Raw genomic sequence first — 19174 nt, forward strand, 5'->3', positions numbered from 1 at the left:
GGAAATTCTTTTACATTTGTTTCAACTTCTGAGAAGTAGGATGTATCCTACCTTGTTAAGGGGATCAGATGAGAGAGAAGGTGATACTGGAGGTTTGAAGAGAGAAAAGTGTGAGACAGTCATCTGGAAGGTTGGGGGAATGGGAAGACTAGGGCAACACAGTACAACTGTGGGATTCCATAAGGTAACACTTGCAATTTTGTGGTGAGAAATTTAAAATGAGATCCATCAGCAGGTTTGCTTTTATTTTTCAGCTGGGTTCAGCTGCATAGGTAAGAAGTAAAACTGGTGGGACGGTAGATTTAAGCAGAGTTGTGGTTTTGCCAAACAAATATGAGGGGGGCAGCAAAGCTAAAAGTATACACAAGGGAGTGATTATGATTGACCATGCAATTTCAGCTAAATAAGAGGAACGAAAAAGAGATGAAGGTGGACAATGTTGAGATCCCACTGGCAGAAGAAAATCAAAGAATTATTGGACACTTGATACCAGAGGAAGTGAGGTGGAAAGACAGGAAACAATAATCAGACAGTGGTAATGAGAAAACTGAGATTATGGAGGGATTACACATTATCACTAATTATAAGGTACGGGGTATGACCATGGGGATGAGTGGCTGAAATCTAGCAGAAGACAAGATCAATGGAGAAGAGTTCAAGAAACTGGTAGGCAAGGATATCCAAATCACCAAGAATTTAGATAAGAGTAGTATTGAAAAGAGCCAATCGTGTGCCAGGATCCAAAACTGTTGAGAAACAAGAAGAAATGATAGCAACAATGAAGGGTAGTGGATGATATCATAAGATTCAAAACCAGGGTTTTAGGGAAGATGAAGGAGAATGGTCTGGAACAGCACTGAGGAGCACCGCCTCTGGGCTAAGTGTACTTCTAAAGCCTGTGGAGTAAAAATAGCCATCACTTGAGAAGCCTGCACAAGTAGCATTAGGGGAGAACCAGATTTCTTTCAGAGCCAAAGCTGATGAGGAAAAGTGCTGATTGTTCTTTGGCACACATACTGCAGGTTAACCAAGAATCACAGGCTTAACAGCACAGTCAATTTAAATCCTGTGCTCTCTGAAGTGGGTTGAAAATAGAAAATTCATTTAACAGTCACAGTTCCCTCAAGACTTAAGGGAAAAAATAGGTTTTCGTTTTGAACACCTTAATGTTTCTAGTGACTGATCTATTAGTAAAAAATATTTAAACAAGTAAGAATTTAATCATCTATGGATGATGTCTGTCTGGTCATTAGGCAAATCAACATAATCAAAAGTCCTGAAAATATGGGAAAGGGATCTTTTTAATAAATAGCGCAAAAAAGAAAAAAAACAATCCTCTATACAAAAAATAACTCAAAATGCATCATAGACCTGAATATAAGCACTGAAACTATAAAACTTCTAAAGGAAAATGTAGAAGAAAATCTTAAGTGACCCTGGCTTTGCTAAACATTTCTTAATAAAATAAACAAAAAACAAAAAACAAAAAACAGGGCATCTGGCTGGCTCAGTCAGTGGAGTATACAACTCTTGATCTTCAGGGTTGTGGGTTCTGGCGCCATACTGGGTATAGAGATAACTTAAAAACAAAACCTTTAAAAACATAAAAAAAAAAAACATGAAAGAAAAATAGATTTTATCAAAATTGAAAACTTTTGCCTCTCAAAGACACTATTAGGAAAACGAAAAGGGAAGCCACAAATTGGGAGAAAATATTTTAAAATATACATCTGAAAAAGGACTTGTATTTAGAATATAAAGAACTCTAAATTCAGTAATACAAACAATCTAAATAAACAACAGGCAAAAGATTACGGGAAACCATTCACCAAAAAAGATATACAGATGGCCTGAAATGATGCTCGACATCATCAGTGATTACAGAAATTACTTAAAAATAAAATCTTAAAAAACACCCCACAAAACACTGACCTTACAAGTGATGGTGAAACTGTGGTGCAATAGGAACATTCATACACTGCTTGTGGGACCACAAATGGCACATCCACTTTGGAAACACTTTGGCAGTTTCTTAAATATTAAACACACACTTAGTTAGAGAGGGAGCCAAACCATAAGAGACTCTTAAAAACTGAGAATAAACTGAGGGTTGATGGGGGGGTAGGAGGGAGGGGAAAGTGGGTGATGGGCACTGAGGAGGGCACCTGGTGGGATGAGCACTGGGTATTGTATGGAAACCAATTTGACAATAAATTTCATGTAAAAAAATATATATTAAACACACTTAACCATATGTTCCAGCCATTCCACTCTTAGGCGGGATTTTACTTGAGGGAAATGAAAGCATATTTCCATACAAAGATTTGTACACTAATGCTCAGAGCTGCTTTATTTGTAACAGTCCTAAACTAAAATAACCCACATGTTCATCAGCAGATGAACAGATGAACAGATCATGGTATATCCATACAATGAAATATGTATGAACTATTACAGGCAATAATATGAATGAATTTTAAAATAATTATATTGCATGAAAGAAGCCATACCTTCTCCCTCAAACAAGAGAATATATTGTGTGAGTCCACGTATATAAATTTCTAGAAATTGCTAATTAATCTATAGTGACAGAAAGCAAATCAGTGGTTGCCTAGAGATGGGAGAGGGGTGGAAAAAGGAGGGACTGAAAAATTTTTGGAGTGATTGACACATTCATTATCTTGACTGTGGTGATAGTTTCACAGGTATCTACTTAGGTGAAAATTTAACAAATGCTATACTTTAAAAATGTACAATTTACTATATGTCAATTTCATCTCAATGAAGCTGCAGAAAAGTACTAGAAAGAAATGAGCTATCAAGTCACAGGTAGAAATCTTAAAGGCAATATTGCTACGTGAAAGAAGCCAATCTGAAAAGACTACATATGATTATGATTCCAATTACCTGACACTCTGGAACAGGCAAAACTATGGAGACAGTAAAAAAGATCAGGGGTTGCTGGGAGTCTGTCTAGGGGGAAGGAGGGATGACTAGGTGCAGCAAAAGGGATTTTTAGGACAGTAAAACTCCTCTGTATCTACACGTATCTACAGTGAACTTTAATGTAAATTAGGGACTTTAGGGGTGCCTGGGTGGCTCAATTGGTTAAGCAACCAACTCTTGATATTGGCTCAGGTCATGATCTCATGGTGGTGAGATCAAGCCCTGCATCGGGGCTCTGTGCTGACAGCTTGGAGCCTGCTTGGGATTCTCTCTTGCCCTCTCTCTCTGCCCCTCCCTTGCTCACACTATAAATTTATAAAAGAAATTAAGAAAGTTAAAATAAATTTGGGGGCACCTGGGTGGCTCAGTCAGCCAACTTCAGCTCAGGTCATGATCTCATGGTCCATGAATTTGAGCCCCACATCAGGCTCTGTGCTGACAGCTCAGAGCCTGGAGCCTGCTTTGGATTCTGTCTCCCTCTCTCTTCTGCCCTTCCCCAGCTCACAGTCTGTCTCTCTGTCTCTCAAAAATAAACAAACATAAAAAAAATTTTTTTTAATAAAAAAATAGAAAATAAATAAATTAGGGACTTTGGGTGATAATGATGTGTCAGCACAGGATCATCAATTGCAACACATGTAGCACTCTGGTATGGGATGCTGATAGTGGGGGAAGCTCTGTGTATAGTGGGGCAAGGAGTATGTGGGAATTTGCCATACTTTTCTCTCAATCTGTAAAAACTTTTTTTAAAGTAGTAAAATATACATAAAATTTGTCATGTAAACTATTTAAAGTGTGTGGCTCAGTGGTATCAAGTGCACTCACATTGTTGTGCAACCATCACTAACATCCATCCCCAGAACTTTTTCATCATCCCATTTGGAAACTCTTTTCCACTCAATTTTGCTGTTAAACCAAAACTTTTCTTAAAAAAATGTGTCTTTTAAAGAGGGGGGACATGAACCTATATGGACAAAAAAAGAGAAAGAAGACAACAGCAACAAAATTTTAGAAGCTGGAAAGCAGATTAATAGGAAATGATTTAAAAGACTAAAAAGAGAAAAAAATTACATAACAAGAAACATACTTACATCCATTTATATTTGCTAAAATTTCTACTTAAACTACAGAAAGATACAGTTTTTCACTTACCAGCTCAGATAAAATGAAAAGATTTGCAATTTGCAATGCAACTCTCTGCCTGGCACCCACCTTTTTGGCTTTCCTCATACCTCTCTGGCACTTCTGCTGTTTGAGGTTCCAACCAAGAATTAAATGTCAAAGTTCTTCAAGGCTCAGGCTACACATATTTTCTTCTTATGCTGTACTATTCCCCAAGTGACTTAACCCACAATAATGTCTTCAATAAGAGATAGCCAAATTGATTGTGGACTTCTCTTCTACCCTCTTAATCTATGTGATCTATTGCGAACTTGGCATTTTCTCTTATGTATCAACACCAAAGTCAGTGTCCCCCAAACTAAACTCATGATACATCCAGCACTCCTCCATAGCAGATCACCCTTCAACGTTCCCACATCAGTCATTTGCACCTTCTTCTATGTATTTGCTTAAGTTAGAAACTTAAAAGTCAATTTTGATACCTCCCATACCAATCATCAACATTTGGCTTTCTCTACTATTTTGAGTTCACCCACTTGTCTTCATCTCCTTCACTACCTTCTAATCCAAAGTACCATAATCTCCCTTCTGACTTACTACAAATTTCTTTCCAATTGATCATCCCTCATCATTATGGCCTCTTCTAATTTATTTTACACCTGCAGAATATTTTCAAGATGTAAATCTGACTAGAATTCAAATAAAATCTTAAAAAAAAAAAAAAAAGAGGGCCATCTGGGTGGCTCAGTTGGTTAAGCGTCCAACTTTGGTTCAGGTCATAATCTTGAGGTTCGTGGTTTCAAGCCCCACATTGGGCTCTGGGCAGACAGCTCAGAGCCTAGAGCCTGCTTCAGATTCTATGTCTCCCTCTCTCTCTGCTGTTCCCCCACTCATTCTTTCTCTCTCTCCCTTGTTCTCACTCTCTCTCAAAAATAAACATTAAAAAAAAAAGAAAGAAAGAAAGAGAGGAGCTCCTGGGTAGTTCAGTCAGTTGAGTGCCCGACTCTTGATTTCAGCTCAGGTCATGATCACAGGATTGTGGGATTGAGCCCTGCATTAGTCTCCATGCTGAGCCTGATTCTCTCTCTGTGTCCCTCTCCCCTTCTTGCATGCACTCTCTGTCTCTAAAATAAAAAAAATTAAAATAAATAAAAATTTTAAAAAAGAAAGAAAACCAGTGCAGCCACTCTTGGAAAACAATATGGAGATTCCTCAAAAAGTTAAAAATAGAACACCCTGGGGTGCCTGGGTGGTTCAGCTGGTTGATACTCTGACTTCAGCTTAGGTCATGATCTCGTGGTTCGTGAGTTCTAGCCCCACGTTGGGCTCTGTGCTGGCAGCTCAGAGCCTGGAGCCTGCTTCGGATTCTGTGTCTCTCTCTTTCTCTCTCTCTCTTTGCCCCCTCTCCCATTTATTCAAAAATGAATAAATGTTAAAACAAACAAACAAAACCACCCTATGATCTAGCAATCACACTACTGGTGTTTATCCAAAGAATACAAAAATACTAATGCAAAGGGATACATGCACCCAATGTTTATAGCAGCATTATCTACAATAGCCCAGACTTGGAAGCAACCCAATATCCACTGAATGGATAAAGACAATATGGTGCACATTGAGATACACATACATACACACACACACACACACACACACACACACACACACACACAGTGGAATATTACTCAGCCACAAAAAATTATGAAATCTTATTATCTGCAACAATATGGATGGAACTGAAGTGTATTATGCCAAGAGAAATAAGCCAGAGAAAGACAACTACCACATGATTTCACTTATGTGTGGAATTTAAGAAACAAAACAAACCAGCAAAGGCACCAAAAAAAAAAAAAAAAAAAAAAAGAAAAAGGGACTTAACTATAAAGAACAAACTGATGGCTACCAGAGGGGAGGAGTGAAATGGGTTAAATAGGTGATGGGGATTAAGGAGGGCAGTTGTGATGAGCACCAGATGATGTACAGAAGTACTGAATTACTATACTGTACACCTGAAACAAATATAACACTACGTTAACTAACTATAATTTTTTTTTAAAAGTTTTAAAAAATGTAAATCTGACTGTTAACCCTTCCCTGACCCCAAATCCCTCAACTGCTTTTCACAGCCCTTGGAATAAAGACATGAGGCCCTACGTGATCTCGCAACATCTATCCTTCCAATCTCATTTTGTAACATGCTCCCCTGTCTCTGCTTTAATCACTCAAACCCTCTCTCCGTGGTGGTGTTCACCATGCTCCATCAGCCTATGAGGCCTCAGTGTATGCTCTTCCACATGCTAAGAAATCTGTTACCAATCATCTTGCAGATTTAATTTCTTTATTCAGGTAAATGTTTGTGTCTTCTTTGATTAAGTTAAATAAGCCTCTTTACAAACTTTCATAACATTGTGTATTTTTGCCCTGGAGCACTGGTTATAATAGCAATTTTGTTTTCATAGTTATTTAAACTCTGTTTTTCCTAAGGCTATAAACTCTCTGAAGGTACCTGCCCTGTGGGTTGTAGCTTACCCTTGTATTACCAGTGCTGGACACAAAGTAGCCATTCAATAAATACCACAGGGACAAGGAGGAACTGAACTTCCTTGAAATCATACATATTATACAGTTATTAAAAATAAATAACATGCAACAATATGAATGAATCTCAGCCATTATGTTGAGTGAAAGAAGTCAGACACAAGAGTACATACTGTATGATTCCATTTATAAGATGCCCAAGAACAGAGAAAACTAATTAGTGGTGTAGATGTCACAATCATGACTATTTGGGGGCAAGGGTTATTGATTAGGACGGGTCATGAGGGAACCATCTGGGTGGTGGTTACTTAGATGTGTATACACACACAAATACATACAACATGTACATACACAAATTCACTTTTTTTATTATGCTTTTCTGTGTATGTTATACCACAACAATAGGAAAAACAGAAGGCATTTTGTGGGAAAAAGGTAAAAAAAAAAAAAACTAAGTACTGATGAAAAATATGCCTACAAGACTTTGGTAAATTAAAATACTGTATGTTATGATCTTGGTTTGGCAAAACAATATACACATACAGTCCTGGTTTCTGCAGTGACAGAAATCCTACCCTAATTAACTTAAACAAAAAATCCATTTAGTGACATATACTTGGAAAGCTTAGCTTCATTGAAACTCTCTAGACCATTCAACTTCTAAAACTTATTAGGGCATCACTCAGAGGTGACCATGAAAATCACAAGCTCACTCTTCTCAAGAGTGCTAAAACCAAGCCTGATCCAAGGTTTCAAATAAGCCTTCTCACACTCCATCAAGAAGTCTATGCGCCTATGTATCTGGAGAGATGTGCCACGTAGTTCTGGAAGAAAGTGACAGCAAGCTAGTTTTCAAGCATGAGTCCCCAGTACTAAAGGCACACTGATAGATTCTCTGAAATGCAGGCATCTGAACTGCTTTTCAGATGGGCAACTCTACATAGTCCACTGCAAAGTGAACAACAGCAAAAATTCATTTACTGATGATATTAATTCTTAACACAACTGCAGGAAATCCCATTTATTGATATGCAAATCTCTAATATCATGAGGCCTCAGAGTGCTCAGTGCTTCAAAGACAAAAGTATCTCCCTATGGGGCACCTGGGTGGCTCAGTCAGTAGAGGTCTGACTTCGGCACAGTTCATGAGTTCAAGCACTGCTTCGGGCCCTGTGCTGACAGCTCAGAGCCTGGAGCCTGTTCAGATTCTGTGTTTCCCCCTCTTTCTGCCCCTCCCCTGCTCGCTTGTGTGCACTCTCTCACTCACTCTCTCTCAATAATAAAATTTAAAAAAAAAGTATCTCTCTCAAATCACATCAAACCTAATGATTTTTTAAATTTACATGTTACGATTTATTTGAAAATTTCCCAGATCAAAAGTTGAAGATAGCCATACAACATCAGTTTTACAACTACTATGTTTTCAAGTACTTAGAAGGAAAGAATCAGGTATGTTTTGTATATCCCAAACAAGTATGTCCTTCTTTCAGTCATTCAGTAGACATGAGTATCCGTGATGCAAACTGAATCTTGAAAAACTTATGATATTTGTGACCTACATAGGGCATTTTCATATGATTCAACCAAAAACCAAACACTGTGCTAGGATACAACTGTGAACAAAACAAATCCCTGCCTCTGTGTGGAGCTTACACTGTGTGTGAGTGTGTGTGTGTGTGTGTGTGTGTGTGTGTGTGTGTGTGTGTCTGTGTGTACATGGATGTGGAGGAAGCAGCATAAAACAAATGAATGTGTGTTATATAAGATGGTGTTACATACTTCAAAGAACACAAAAAGTTAAAAGGGAATGGTTGTCACTTATTTTATATGAGCGGTCAGAGAAGGCCTCACTGATAACATTTGAGCAAAATCCTTTAGAGGGATTAAGTCTCTAGATTCTGATACAATGAGAAAATCTCATCACTAACATGAAAATTTCTGCCAAGCTTATGCTGAAAAACACAAGAGCAAATAATTCTGCTAAAACTACTGGAGTGTTATAACAATTAAAGCCCTAACTGAACTTTCAGCCAGTCAATCTGTACCTAAACGAGTACATGCCATCAAAATTTTCACCAACACAGTTCTTATTCTACATCCAACACACGTTTCATATGAACCCTTTATTTTTTGTCCATATTTTCAATCTAATAAATATTCACATATAAGAACATACAAAAAGACAAAGCAATTTATTCTTACATTTTTTGAAGAACCTGGGCCATCACAACCCCATTCGTTAAATCTTCTACGGTCTGGCATGGTGCATCCACGTTAAATGTCTGGATCTGGGAAAAAAAAAAAAAGGGAGGGGTGGGGGAGTTGAGTTCGGTGGATTCCATGATTAACTACACAGAAGATTTCTTAGCTTATTTTTGTGATTATCTCACCTTGGGAGTAGGAATAAATTTTAAAAAGTGGAAGAGTTGGAAACATTTTCCCTTGTGGGAAATTTCCTGCAGGTTCTTACTGTAATTTTTTCCCTTGGGTAGGAAAGAAATTGTGCTGGGCACTTGGTGACTTCCCAGCATTCATTCTCATCACAGATAATCAATCTAAGCAAGTCCTGATATCTTCATCTCCTCTACCAGTGACAGACTCTGAGATTGACAGGGCAAAGGCAATTTGAACCAAAGAGCTTACTTGAGCTTTTGGGAAAGAAAAGCCAATCTCCTCTTTTTAAATTAAACTAAATTTAGTGGTTTTTTAATCTATCTATTTTTTTAATCTATTAAATTAAATTAAATTAAATTAAGTAATCTCTACACCTAACATGGGGCTCGAACTTATAACCCCAAGATCAAGAGTCACATGCTTTACTGACTGAGCCAGTCAGGAACCCCAAAGCCAATCTCCTCTTGATGTGAACACGTATGTTGACTCAATGGTCACAAGCAGTCATCTTGGCTCTTAATGGAATCCATTTTACGATGAGGCCAATGCAGTGTATGACAGAAGAAGGATACAAAGAACTATGTCCCTGAGGCCAAAACTGAGCCACTGAATTAAAAACTGTTGAAGTCTCAAAGCATATGAGATAAATTTGTTTAAGCCTTGCCAAGTTGAGACTTCTTTTACTTAAAACCAAACTATCTTTAAACAGATGTAGAAGTTACATTCACTGCAGTAGGTTAAATAGTCAATTAATTTTTATTTATTTATTTTTTTAAAGTTACATCCAAGTTAGCATATAGTGCAACAATGATTTCAGGAGTAGATTCCTTAATGCGCCTGACTCATTTAGCCCATCACCCCTCCCACAACCCCTACAGTAACCCTCTGTTTGTTCTCCATATTTAAGTCTCTTATGTTTTGTCCCCTCAATTACTTTTGAATTTAAATGTATTCTGAATTAGGGGCGCCTGGGTGGCTAAGTTGACTAAGTGACTCTTGATTTCAGCTCAGGTCATGATCTCACAGTTGTGAGATCTCATTCCCTTGCTGGGCGTGGAGACTGCTTGGGATTCTCTCTATCCCTCCCTCTTCCTCTCCCCCACACTTGTGTGCATGTGCGCAGGCGTGCTCTCTCTCTCAAAAAAATGTATTCTGAATTAGAAATTTGCAAAAAAAAAACCCAAAAACTAACTTTGTACTAGTCAACATGACAAGGCTGAGAAATAGTAGAAAGTATTTCCACGAGTAAGATAATACAGCCAAGCCAACAATGATTATACCCAATAGTGCAACCAAGACTTAAAAAAAAAAAAATCACTGAGAAAAGACAGAGGTAGGCCATGCTCTTGCAGTTTATTGGTTAGCAAAAAGAAAGAGCAACACAAAGATTAGAAGTGAGAGTGGGATGCAGTCTAGGAATGAAAAACGTTTGCTTACCATGGGATGGGGGGCAAGAATAGGAGGAAGAGATGGAACAAGGAAAAGAGTATAATGGTGAAAGATGGGGCTAAAGAAGGAAGCATTATTGTACAAAACCTCGTAAGCCATGTTAGGACTTTATCCTAAGAACAATGGGGAGTAGGCAAAGGACCCCAAGCAGGAAATGAGATTTGCACTGCATAAAAACCACACTGGCTGCAGTATGAAGAAAGGATTGGAGGGAAAGAGGCAGGCACAGAGACTTATTTTAGTAAGTTTACATTATGAACACCGATGAGATCAAACTAAGTAGTGACAATGGAAATACTGGGAATAACAGTTCTTCTCACACATTTTTATTTACTGGGTTACATTCTCAGAAGTGAAATTACTAGTCAAAGTGTATGTACGTTTTAAGGTTTTTGATAAATATTGACAAACTGCCCTTAACAAACAGTCTAGTAATTTAGTCTCTTGCTAACAGAAGATGAGTGTCTACTTCTTTGTACTGTATCATCTATCAAACCTTTAAAAAATAAAAAGGCTGACAAGTGCAGTCAGTAGCTTTTCCATATTTTCTATATAGGAGAGTCTTGTGGGCAGTAGTGGTTATGGTGACAAAAACTAAGGGAATTACCTTAAAGCATATGGCAAGTGTATTTTATCTAGCTATCCATTTGGGAGAAGCAATGAAAAGTCATTCCCGGACACTAACCTCAAGTCCCAAAGTCATTCCCGGACATAACCCCCTACCAGGGGTTCAATAAATAATTAGTAGATGGTAGGGGTTCAATAAATAATTAGTAGATGAATAAATGGAACAAATAAATACCTCTGCAGGAACTGAGATTAAAGTTTACTCCATACTATCTCTAGTTGCCTCTTCAATGGTAATATGGTAACAACAATGTAGTTTAAAGAGATAAGCACCTTTCATTTTACAGTTGATACATCAATCTTTCCTGTAGGTTTGTTTAGAATGAAAAAGCAGCAGTGAGAACCACATCTCATTCATCTCTCACTAATCTTAGTACAATGTCTGATACAGAACAAGCCCTCAGTATGTTTTGAATGTAATAAACTAATTCTATCCCCAGCTTTGCCCCTAATTTGCTGTGTGAACCTGGGTGTGCTACTTTACTTCTCTTATTATGAGTTTTTCAATCTAGCAATTGGGAAAAATACATTAGGGGGAGATGTGCTGCTAAAAGAATATATGAGAAAATGAATGCACATTATGTATTTTAAACTTACAAGCAGTGATTCCCAAACCTGGTATACATCAGAATCATCTGGGAAATTGCAGAAGTCTAGGAATCTACTTTTAACAAGCTTACCAAATAATTCTTATGTGGTGGGGCACTGGGCATTTGAATCCTTCTGATCCAAAGCAGATTAAAAAACTGCCTCTGGCCAATCAGAAGAAAAAACTCAATAAAGCAGGCAATTCTTCAATAATTCTTCAATTTTTTAATAATTCTTCTTAAATAATTTAGTTTTAAAATTCTGTTTCTGTCTTGGGATTTAGAAAAAACTATCTTCATCCTGATTTTTTAAATGTGGCTTTCTCTGTACTGGGTCTTGAGGTAAATAATTGATCATGGGGGTAGACGATGTTCATCTCTGCTCTGAGATAAAGTAGAGCAAGTCCCAAAGAAAATCTGTTTTTATGGAGTTTCCTTTGGGATGATGAAAATGTTCTTGGAATCAGATAGTGGTGATAGCTACACAACCTGGTCATCATACTACAAACCACTGAATTGCACATTTTAAAAGAATGAATTTTATGGTATGTGAATTGTACTTTAAAAAATAATCTCTCGGGGCGCCTGGTGGCTCAGTCGGTTAAGCGTCCGACTTCGGCTCAGGTCATGATCTCGCCGTATGTGAGTTCGAGCCCCGCGTCGGGCTCTGTGCTGACTGCTCAGAGCCTGGAGCCTGTTTCAGATTCTGTGTCTCCCTCTCTCTCTGACCCTCCCCTGTTCATGCTCTCTCTCTGTCTCAAAAATAAATAAATGTTAAAAAAAAAAAATTAAAAAAAAAAAAAAATCTCTCCTCTACCAGTTCTCATAACCTCTGAGTTAACATCTACAGCATATTTTGGGATAGCAGTACAGTAAAATTTAAAGATAATTACACCTAAAAGCATTAAGATGTGAAATTCTATGGGAAAGGTCATAATCTCTCTCTCAGTTCCAAAAAGCTGTATTAACACTATCCAACCTCCACTTCACCCTCCTCAACAAAAGCATGAGAAAAGTAAAACATGAAATCACCTGGAATTAGTATCTCTAGAACCACAGTGCTCAACCACAGGTGATTTTGCTCCCTATGAGACATTCTTGTTTTTAACAAATTAGTGGGTGCCATTGGCATCTTGTAGGTAGAGGCCAGGGATGCTACTTTCAAATAAACAGGGTACTGTCCACAACAAAGAATTATCCAGCCCCAAATGTAAGTAATGTTAAAGTTAAAAATCCCTGCTCTAGAGCAGTGGTTCTCAAAGTGTGGTTCCGCAGGCCACTAACAATAGCATCTCCTGGACGCTGGTTAGAAATGCAGAATCTCAGGTCCCAGCCCAGACGTACTGAATTACAAACTCTGGACATGGGGCCTAGCCATCAGTGTTTTAATGAGCCTCCAATGATGCTGATCAAACACAGAGATAAGGTAACTTATCCAAAGTCACCAACAGTTAATATGAGACAAAGATAGGATTTGAATCCAGGTAGTCTAATGTCAGAACCTATACTCTTGCCTACCATTTTATGTTGACCCTCAGTTTTTAAAAAGAAAGAAAATTAAAGCTTTTAAAAAAAGTGTGCTTTAACTTTTGTACATGGATTTCCTATTCCTCCATCAGAGGACAAAAATTGTTGGTAGAAGAGTTAGGCAGAGCAGAGAGAATGGAATGTGGGAGATACCATCACAATAATTATACCTTCCTCAAGTCTATACACTAGTACGCATTTCACTGGCTGCTAAGTAATATGAAAATTACAAGGATATGTTAATATTGCTGGGTTTCCCAGAAGAAATGTGAGCCTATGTGACGATTCTTTTCCCACTCAGCTTCTTGCCATTAACTGGTAGTGTTCCAGATTTTTTCTGGTTTTTCAGTTTCTAAAACCCAGGAAAGCACAATCTTTTCATGTGAAGTTCAAGAAATTAGGCTTGACAGGTGTAATAGGCAGGGCAGATTTCTCTAACAGGTAAGAATACATTTTGACTCAGAGGGTGGGGAGAGGAGGTAGAGTGGAAATTTTCAAGCACATCCTGCTGAACTTGCTTGCTGCATAAACTCTGATAGGGAATTTAAGTTTAAAATATTTTCCATTGGTAGGATGGTACCTTGTCTTTTCCTAAGTATTCCGCTTTCAACAAAAATTTGGAACATTTGGTTCTTGAGATAGTAGGCTCCTTGATACGATAACAATTTATCCAGCATTTAAAGCAATTCCATGTCCACAGAAATGAATTCTGCATAGGCGACTAACATACATCCCTTTAGACACCTGAGGTTTTATTATTTTAACTATTCCTAGTGGAAGAATTTTTGAAGTATACTATATACCACCTATCTAGTACTAAATGCTATGTAGTGAAAATAAACTTTTGATATTTAAGATCATAATTATGATCTTCAGTAACTGAGCATGGAGGCTCTTGAATTCTATAAGGCTGTCAGTTCAAAGGGTGAATCACCCAGACTGAACTTTCAGTTCTTGGATCTTCTAGGTCACTAGCAGCTGTCTTGTATCTTGCCTAATATTACAGTTACCTTCTAACCTTCTGTGTGCACAGAACCCACGTGACCAAGGCGGCTAGAAGTTTACGTAAAATAGAGCAAATCAGTCTAAATGGGAGTTTATTCTTTTCTAAGTAGGCTCTATGCCAAACATGGGGCTTGAACTCAAGACCCTGAGATTGAGAGTCACATGGGTCTACTGATTTGAGCCTGCTAGGTGCTCCAATGGGAGTCTTGTCTTTGGAGTGTACTGCATACATTTTTTTCTCTTACACTTGGTTTTGGAATTGTTTTCAGCATAAGCTGGCCTCCAGATATGAGGGACCTACTAGACTAAATGTACACTTTCAGCTACCTCAAACATTTTCTGCACATTTATTCTGCTTTTTATAATGACAAGTTAAAGAAAACAAATCCAGCATTTAAACTCAACTTTATTTTGAAAACATTTCAATGCACAAGGTTTTAAAATGTTTCAAAATCTCAGAATTGTAAATCTTTGTGTAGACTATGCTCTCCAGTTTTGTTGACAACCTCTAATTAAAAAAAAAAAATTTTTTAATGTTTATTTTTGAGAGAGAGAGATACACACAGAGTGCCAGCAGGGGAGGGGCAGAGAGAGGAGGAGACACAGAATCAGGATGCAGGCTCCAGGCTCTCTGCTGACAGCACAGAGCCTGATCTGGGGCTTGAACTCAAAGACCAGAAGATCATGACCTGAGCCAAAGTCGGATGCTTGACTGACTGAGCCACCTAGGTACCCCGACAATCTCCAATCTTATTTTCTCCAGAAATTTTCCTTGATGAGCTTTCCAGTGACATTTCAAAAATCCTTTTAAGGGAGTTGGTTAAGTGTCCGATTTCGGCTCAGGTCATAATCTCATGGTTAGCGGGTTTGAGTCCCACTTCCCGCTCCGTGTTGACAGTTCAGAGCCTGGAATCAGCTTCGGATTCTGTGTCTTCCTCTCTCTCTTGCTCTCCCTGGTTAGCACTGTGTGTGTGTCTCCCTCTCAAGAATAAACATTGAAAAAAAATGTTTTAATCCTTTTCTACAATACCATATTCCCTGACCTCTCTAGTATCTGATACCTGTTTTTTTTTTTTTATATTTACCAGATTCTAAATAGATGCTCTTATATTGTGTGCTTCTGTTAGTATCCCTTCAAACTTCCCTTTATGATTCTTCCTCTCTATTTTTATTAGCATTTCTCACTCAAATAATTGCACCGATTACCATCTTTTTGTGGATGCTCTTCAAATACACCTCTACTTCCAAGACTTGTCTTTCTAGACTATAAGCAATGTAGCCCTACTTCAGATTCAGTTAGCTTCCTCATCTTTGCCCTCTTGCCTCTTTTTCTAGCATTGAGGGAGGCACTTGTATAGACTCAAAAAGCACACCTTAAGATTCTCAATCTTCTGTTTACAACCTCTGCCAAATCTAGTTCTTCCACAGTACCAAAGAATGTGGTCATTCTTTCCTTTATCTCTCCCCTGCCTTGGCCACATTATGCAGTTTATCAGTTTTTCTCTCCTCTAAAATACAGCAGTGGAATCCATCTCCTCGTTTGAAGCTGGAACCCATTACATTTGTAAGTTGTATGTTAACTGTATTATTGCAAAAAACAAAAACAAAACCCTTGAAATCCCAATAGCCTAACATAAAAAAAAATTACAGAGTATATCAAGCCCGACCATTGTATGTATTATATCAGAAGACGTAATCTGAATCCTGACACAAAACACATTATGAAAACCTTAAGAGTATTTTCACCACCTTTGTTACAACCTACCTAAGGCAATGCTTCTCTAAACCCTCTACGGAAGTGCTCCCACACAGGAGAGTGACATCTATACTTCAAGGATTTGAACTTGTAACTCAAGGCACCGCTGAACACAATCTCTGCGTCTTACCTTTAACATGAACCCAAATGCTGTAGTCACCTCAATCAACATCCTATTCTAGAAATGACGTTTAACATTTTTAGCAATGAGTAACACTCTGGGAAAAAGCAAAAGGTTTATCCCGTGGGTCTGCAGACCTCTACACACACACACCAAAAACTGACACCAGAGTTAGTGACACACACAGCATGGGTTTTAAGTCCAGCTCTCGAAGAAGCTGCTAAAGGCACAATTGTTAGCATCAGAATTGAACATGTAGTGACTTTAAAACGTGACCATTTTAATGAGTTTAATAATTTAAAATCAGAATCCCACAACGTTGCTCCCAAAATGTCGAGTTCCATTACTGATCCCCACATATCTTCCAGATTTGTTTTTATATTTATACCTTTAACAAGTACCTCCACACCGCTTACTTTCTAATCGCTGAAGCGCATCTCTCACTTAAAATACGGTCTCGGGGTGCCTTTTCATATTTTTCCTATCTTCCCTTCAAAGTACTTTTCTCTTCCAGTGGGCCTGGCTCATCCCTCAAGGGGCTAACCTCCGTCCTCCGTGAACGCTACAACAAAGGCGAGGAGCGTCGTAACCAAGGGTCCCGAGTGCCTCTACCGGCTGCGCGGGGCGCAGGGACAGCCAACACTTCGGTGTCCCTGGCAGCGCGAGAGGGAAGCACCAGCGCCTCATCAGCTGCAAACAACAACAATCCTAATCACAGTGCCGCCTGCACCCCATCATTAGCCTCCATAGGGCCGGTTTCCTCTCGGAGCGCAGCCAACACCTCAAACCCCAAGCCTGGCAAATTTCCCCTCGGACCCGGGGCCGAGCCCCCAGCGCCCAGACGATCCGCGCAGCCCCCCGCCCCACCCGGCCGCGGGGTAGACGCGGCCCGCACCGGCGTCCCCCGGCTCCGCCCGCCCCAGGCCCCGGATGTGACGGCACCGCCGCCCTCGGCGCTCGCCCCCCGCGACAAGCGTGGGGGATCCCGGAAAGGAGGCCTGGGGGAGGGGGTCTTCCCCCGACCCGCCAGTCATCACATACCCAAGTGAGAAGGCTCTCGCACAGCTCCACCCGCTCCACCGACTCCACGTTGAACATCTTCCCCAGCTGGGGCTTGGCAGCGCCTCCCCACCTCTCCAGAAACCGCTGCCGCTCGGTCTGGGGCTGCGTCGGAGGGTCCGGGCAGTTGACCTGGCCTCTGGCCCACGTTCTCCTCCCGCCCGGGCCGCGGACTACCTTCCCGGCGCTGCCAGCGGCTCCCGCACCGTCACCCCCGCTGCCCCTCCTTCTCTTTTCACTCGGGACCGCGCGCCCGCCGCGCGCGCCCCCGGCCACGCCCGCAGCCCCGCGTCCCCGCCCCCAGCCCCCACACCCCTCCTCCGGAGAGCGCCGGCCCAGGCCAGAGCCGCGGCCGAGGAGCCACTGCGCACAATCGCGCTCCGGCCGGCCCGCCTCCCCGCTGCCGCCGCCGCCGCGCGCGCCCCGACGCCGGCCCGCTGCGTGTCGCGGCGCGCACGCGCCCGGCCCTGGCGGCGGCGGCGGCGGCGGCGGGTCTTCCTCGCCTGTCCGCTCGCACCCTTACGGAAGCTCGGCAGTGCGCGTGCGCCTGTGTCCGCACTCCAAATTGAAAAAGAGACAGCTAGTGATTGCCTGGGAGGGTGGCGGGGGCCGTGCCCGGAAATAATCTCTAGTCTCAGTCACCGGGAATTGGCGAGGTATCCTCTGCGGTGGAGAGGTACGCGCCCCCTCCCCCTCGGCGGCCCGCCTGGCCGCGGCCGGCCACGCCCACCCGCGTCCGGGCCCGCGGGAGCCGCCGGCTGGGCTCGGACGAGGGCGGGACTGCCCTAGGGGTCGCCTCGGGCTTCGGGGCGGGGGAGTTGCTGCCTCGGACTCAGGGGTTCCGACTTCCTTCGGGAAGCCTGGGGCTAAACCCCAGAGTCGCCCGGCTCCCGCCCGGAATTCCGGAGACAGCGGAAGGGCCGACGTGGCGGGTGTCTGGTGGTTCTAGGTGCTTGGCCGGGTGAAGAGAGCCAGCCGTTCCTTCTTGGGTCGCGGTGAGCCTCGACTCCCTGAAAACTTAGGCTACTTTAGGGAGGGGGTGTGCACCAGTTAGTCCGTGAGGACCCCGATAGTTCTTAGGGCCTGTTTCTCCTAGCGCAGAGCTAGGAGTTGGCCGTCTTAATTAATGGCTTGCTTGATTGTCCTCAAGTTCTCTCACCTTTTTAGAGTTGTGGATTTCTGCTGGGGTACCGTATATTTTTATGCGACATAGCATGCAGAAAAGTGCATACAATGTACATGGTTAAAGAAAAATATTTAATAAACACCCAGATAAAAACAAAAGAACACTGCCCATATTTCAGAAGTTCTACCCACACGTAATGTTCCTTCCTGAGAACAATTCCCTCCCTAGACTGACTTTTAGGATACTCACTTTCTTGCTTTTCCGTAGAGCTTTACTATATGCATGCCTGAACAATAGTTTTACTTTGCGTGTTTTTGAATTCTAACGAGTGGGATCAGTGTATTTTGTGGCTTTGAATTAATAGTAAATTTGTTTATAGGTAATTTACATTGCTGTCTAGTATTCCGTTGCATGATTATAACAGTGTACACGTTCTGTTAATGGACATTTTTTGTTCCAGTTTGAGGCTACTAAAAACAGTGCTGTAAGCATTCTTACACCTGGATACTAGTGCAAATGTGTAAGGGTTTCCTTAGGATACATGCCTTGGAGTCCTAGGAGAATTGTTGAGTCATAGAATATGCTTAACTTAATAAGATAATGCCAAACTTTTATTTGGAGTGCAGCAAACTTAACTTTCTAGAGCACATCTTTACTCTGGTTTGTCAGTCCTGGAGCCCCCCTTTTTCCCATTAGGAGTAGGTTTTGTCCGTGAGCATTAAGAATTGCAGTGAGTTTTTAAGGACGCCTTACAAAGTACCAGTTAACAGTTGACACGTGATGATTTATCATTTTGCGAATGTAAAAAAATCTTACCTGAAGTCTTCTCAATGGTCTTTTTAAAAAATGTTCTTCCCTATGCCAAGGGCAGAGAAATCTTTAGAAATGATAAATATGTATCTTGACTGCCTTTG

The 19174-nt window shown here is 40.8% G+C and overlaps 2 protein-coding genes across 12 annotated transcripts in view; one reads left to right on the top strand and one right to left on the bottom strand.

The window, feature by feature from the left end:
- HOOK3 (hook microtubule tethering protein 3) overlaps positions 1-17412 on the bottom strand; it is a 123435-nt gene extending 106023 nt beyond the window's left edge. Inside the window, exons 1-3 of one of the 6 annotated variants that reach the window (XM_086703564.1) lie at positions 17117-17407; positions 8812-8897; positions 1933-2031 (exon numbers count right to left, since the gene is read on the bottom strand). In XM_086703564.1, the coding sequence (XP_086559690.1) occupies positions 1933-2031; positions 8812-8897; positions 17117-17173 (242 nt within the window). In that variant the 5' untranslated portion in view covers positions 17174-17407. Of the gene's footprint in view, positions 1-1932; positions 2032-3771; positions 3911-8811; positions 8898-16491; positions 16881-17116 lie in introns of those variants that run through there. The other 5 variants (XM_086703567.1, XM_086703566.1, XM_086703569.1 and 2 more) reach the window with 5 other exon arrangements.
- Positions 17413-17529: 117 nt separating this feature from the next.
- RNF170 (ring finger protein 170) overlaps positions 17530-19174 on the top strand; it is a 43819-nt gene continuing 42174 nt past the window's right edge. For 2 of the 6 annotated variants that reach the window (XM_086703573.1, XM_025921452.2), the window contains exon 1: positions 17873-18129. The gene's annotated coding sequence lies outside the window, so the exon portion shown is untranslated. Of the gene's footprint in view, positions 17811-17872; positions 18130-19174 lie in introns of those variants that run through there. The other 4 variants (XM_086703572.1, XM_086703571.1, XM_086703574.1 and 1 more) reach the window with 4 other exon arrangements.

This window comes from Puma concolor, chromosome B1 (assembly GCF_028749965.1).
Source record: "Puma concolor isolate L17-30 chromosome B1, mPumCon1.1.hap2, whole genome shotgun sequence".
NCBI classification, from domain to species: Eukaryota; Metazoa; Chordata; class Mammalia; order Carnivora; family Felidae; genus Puma; species Puma concolor.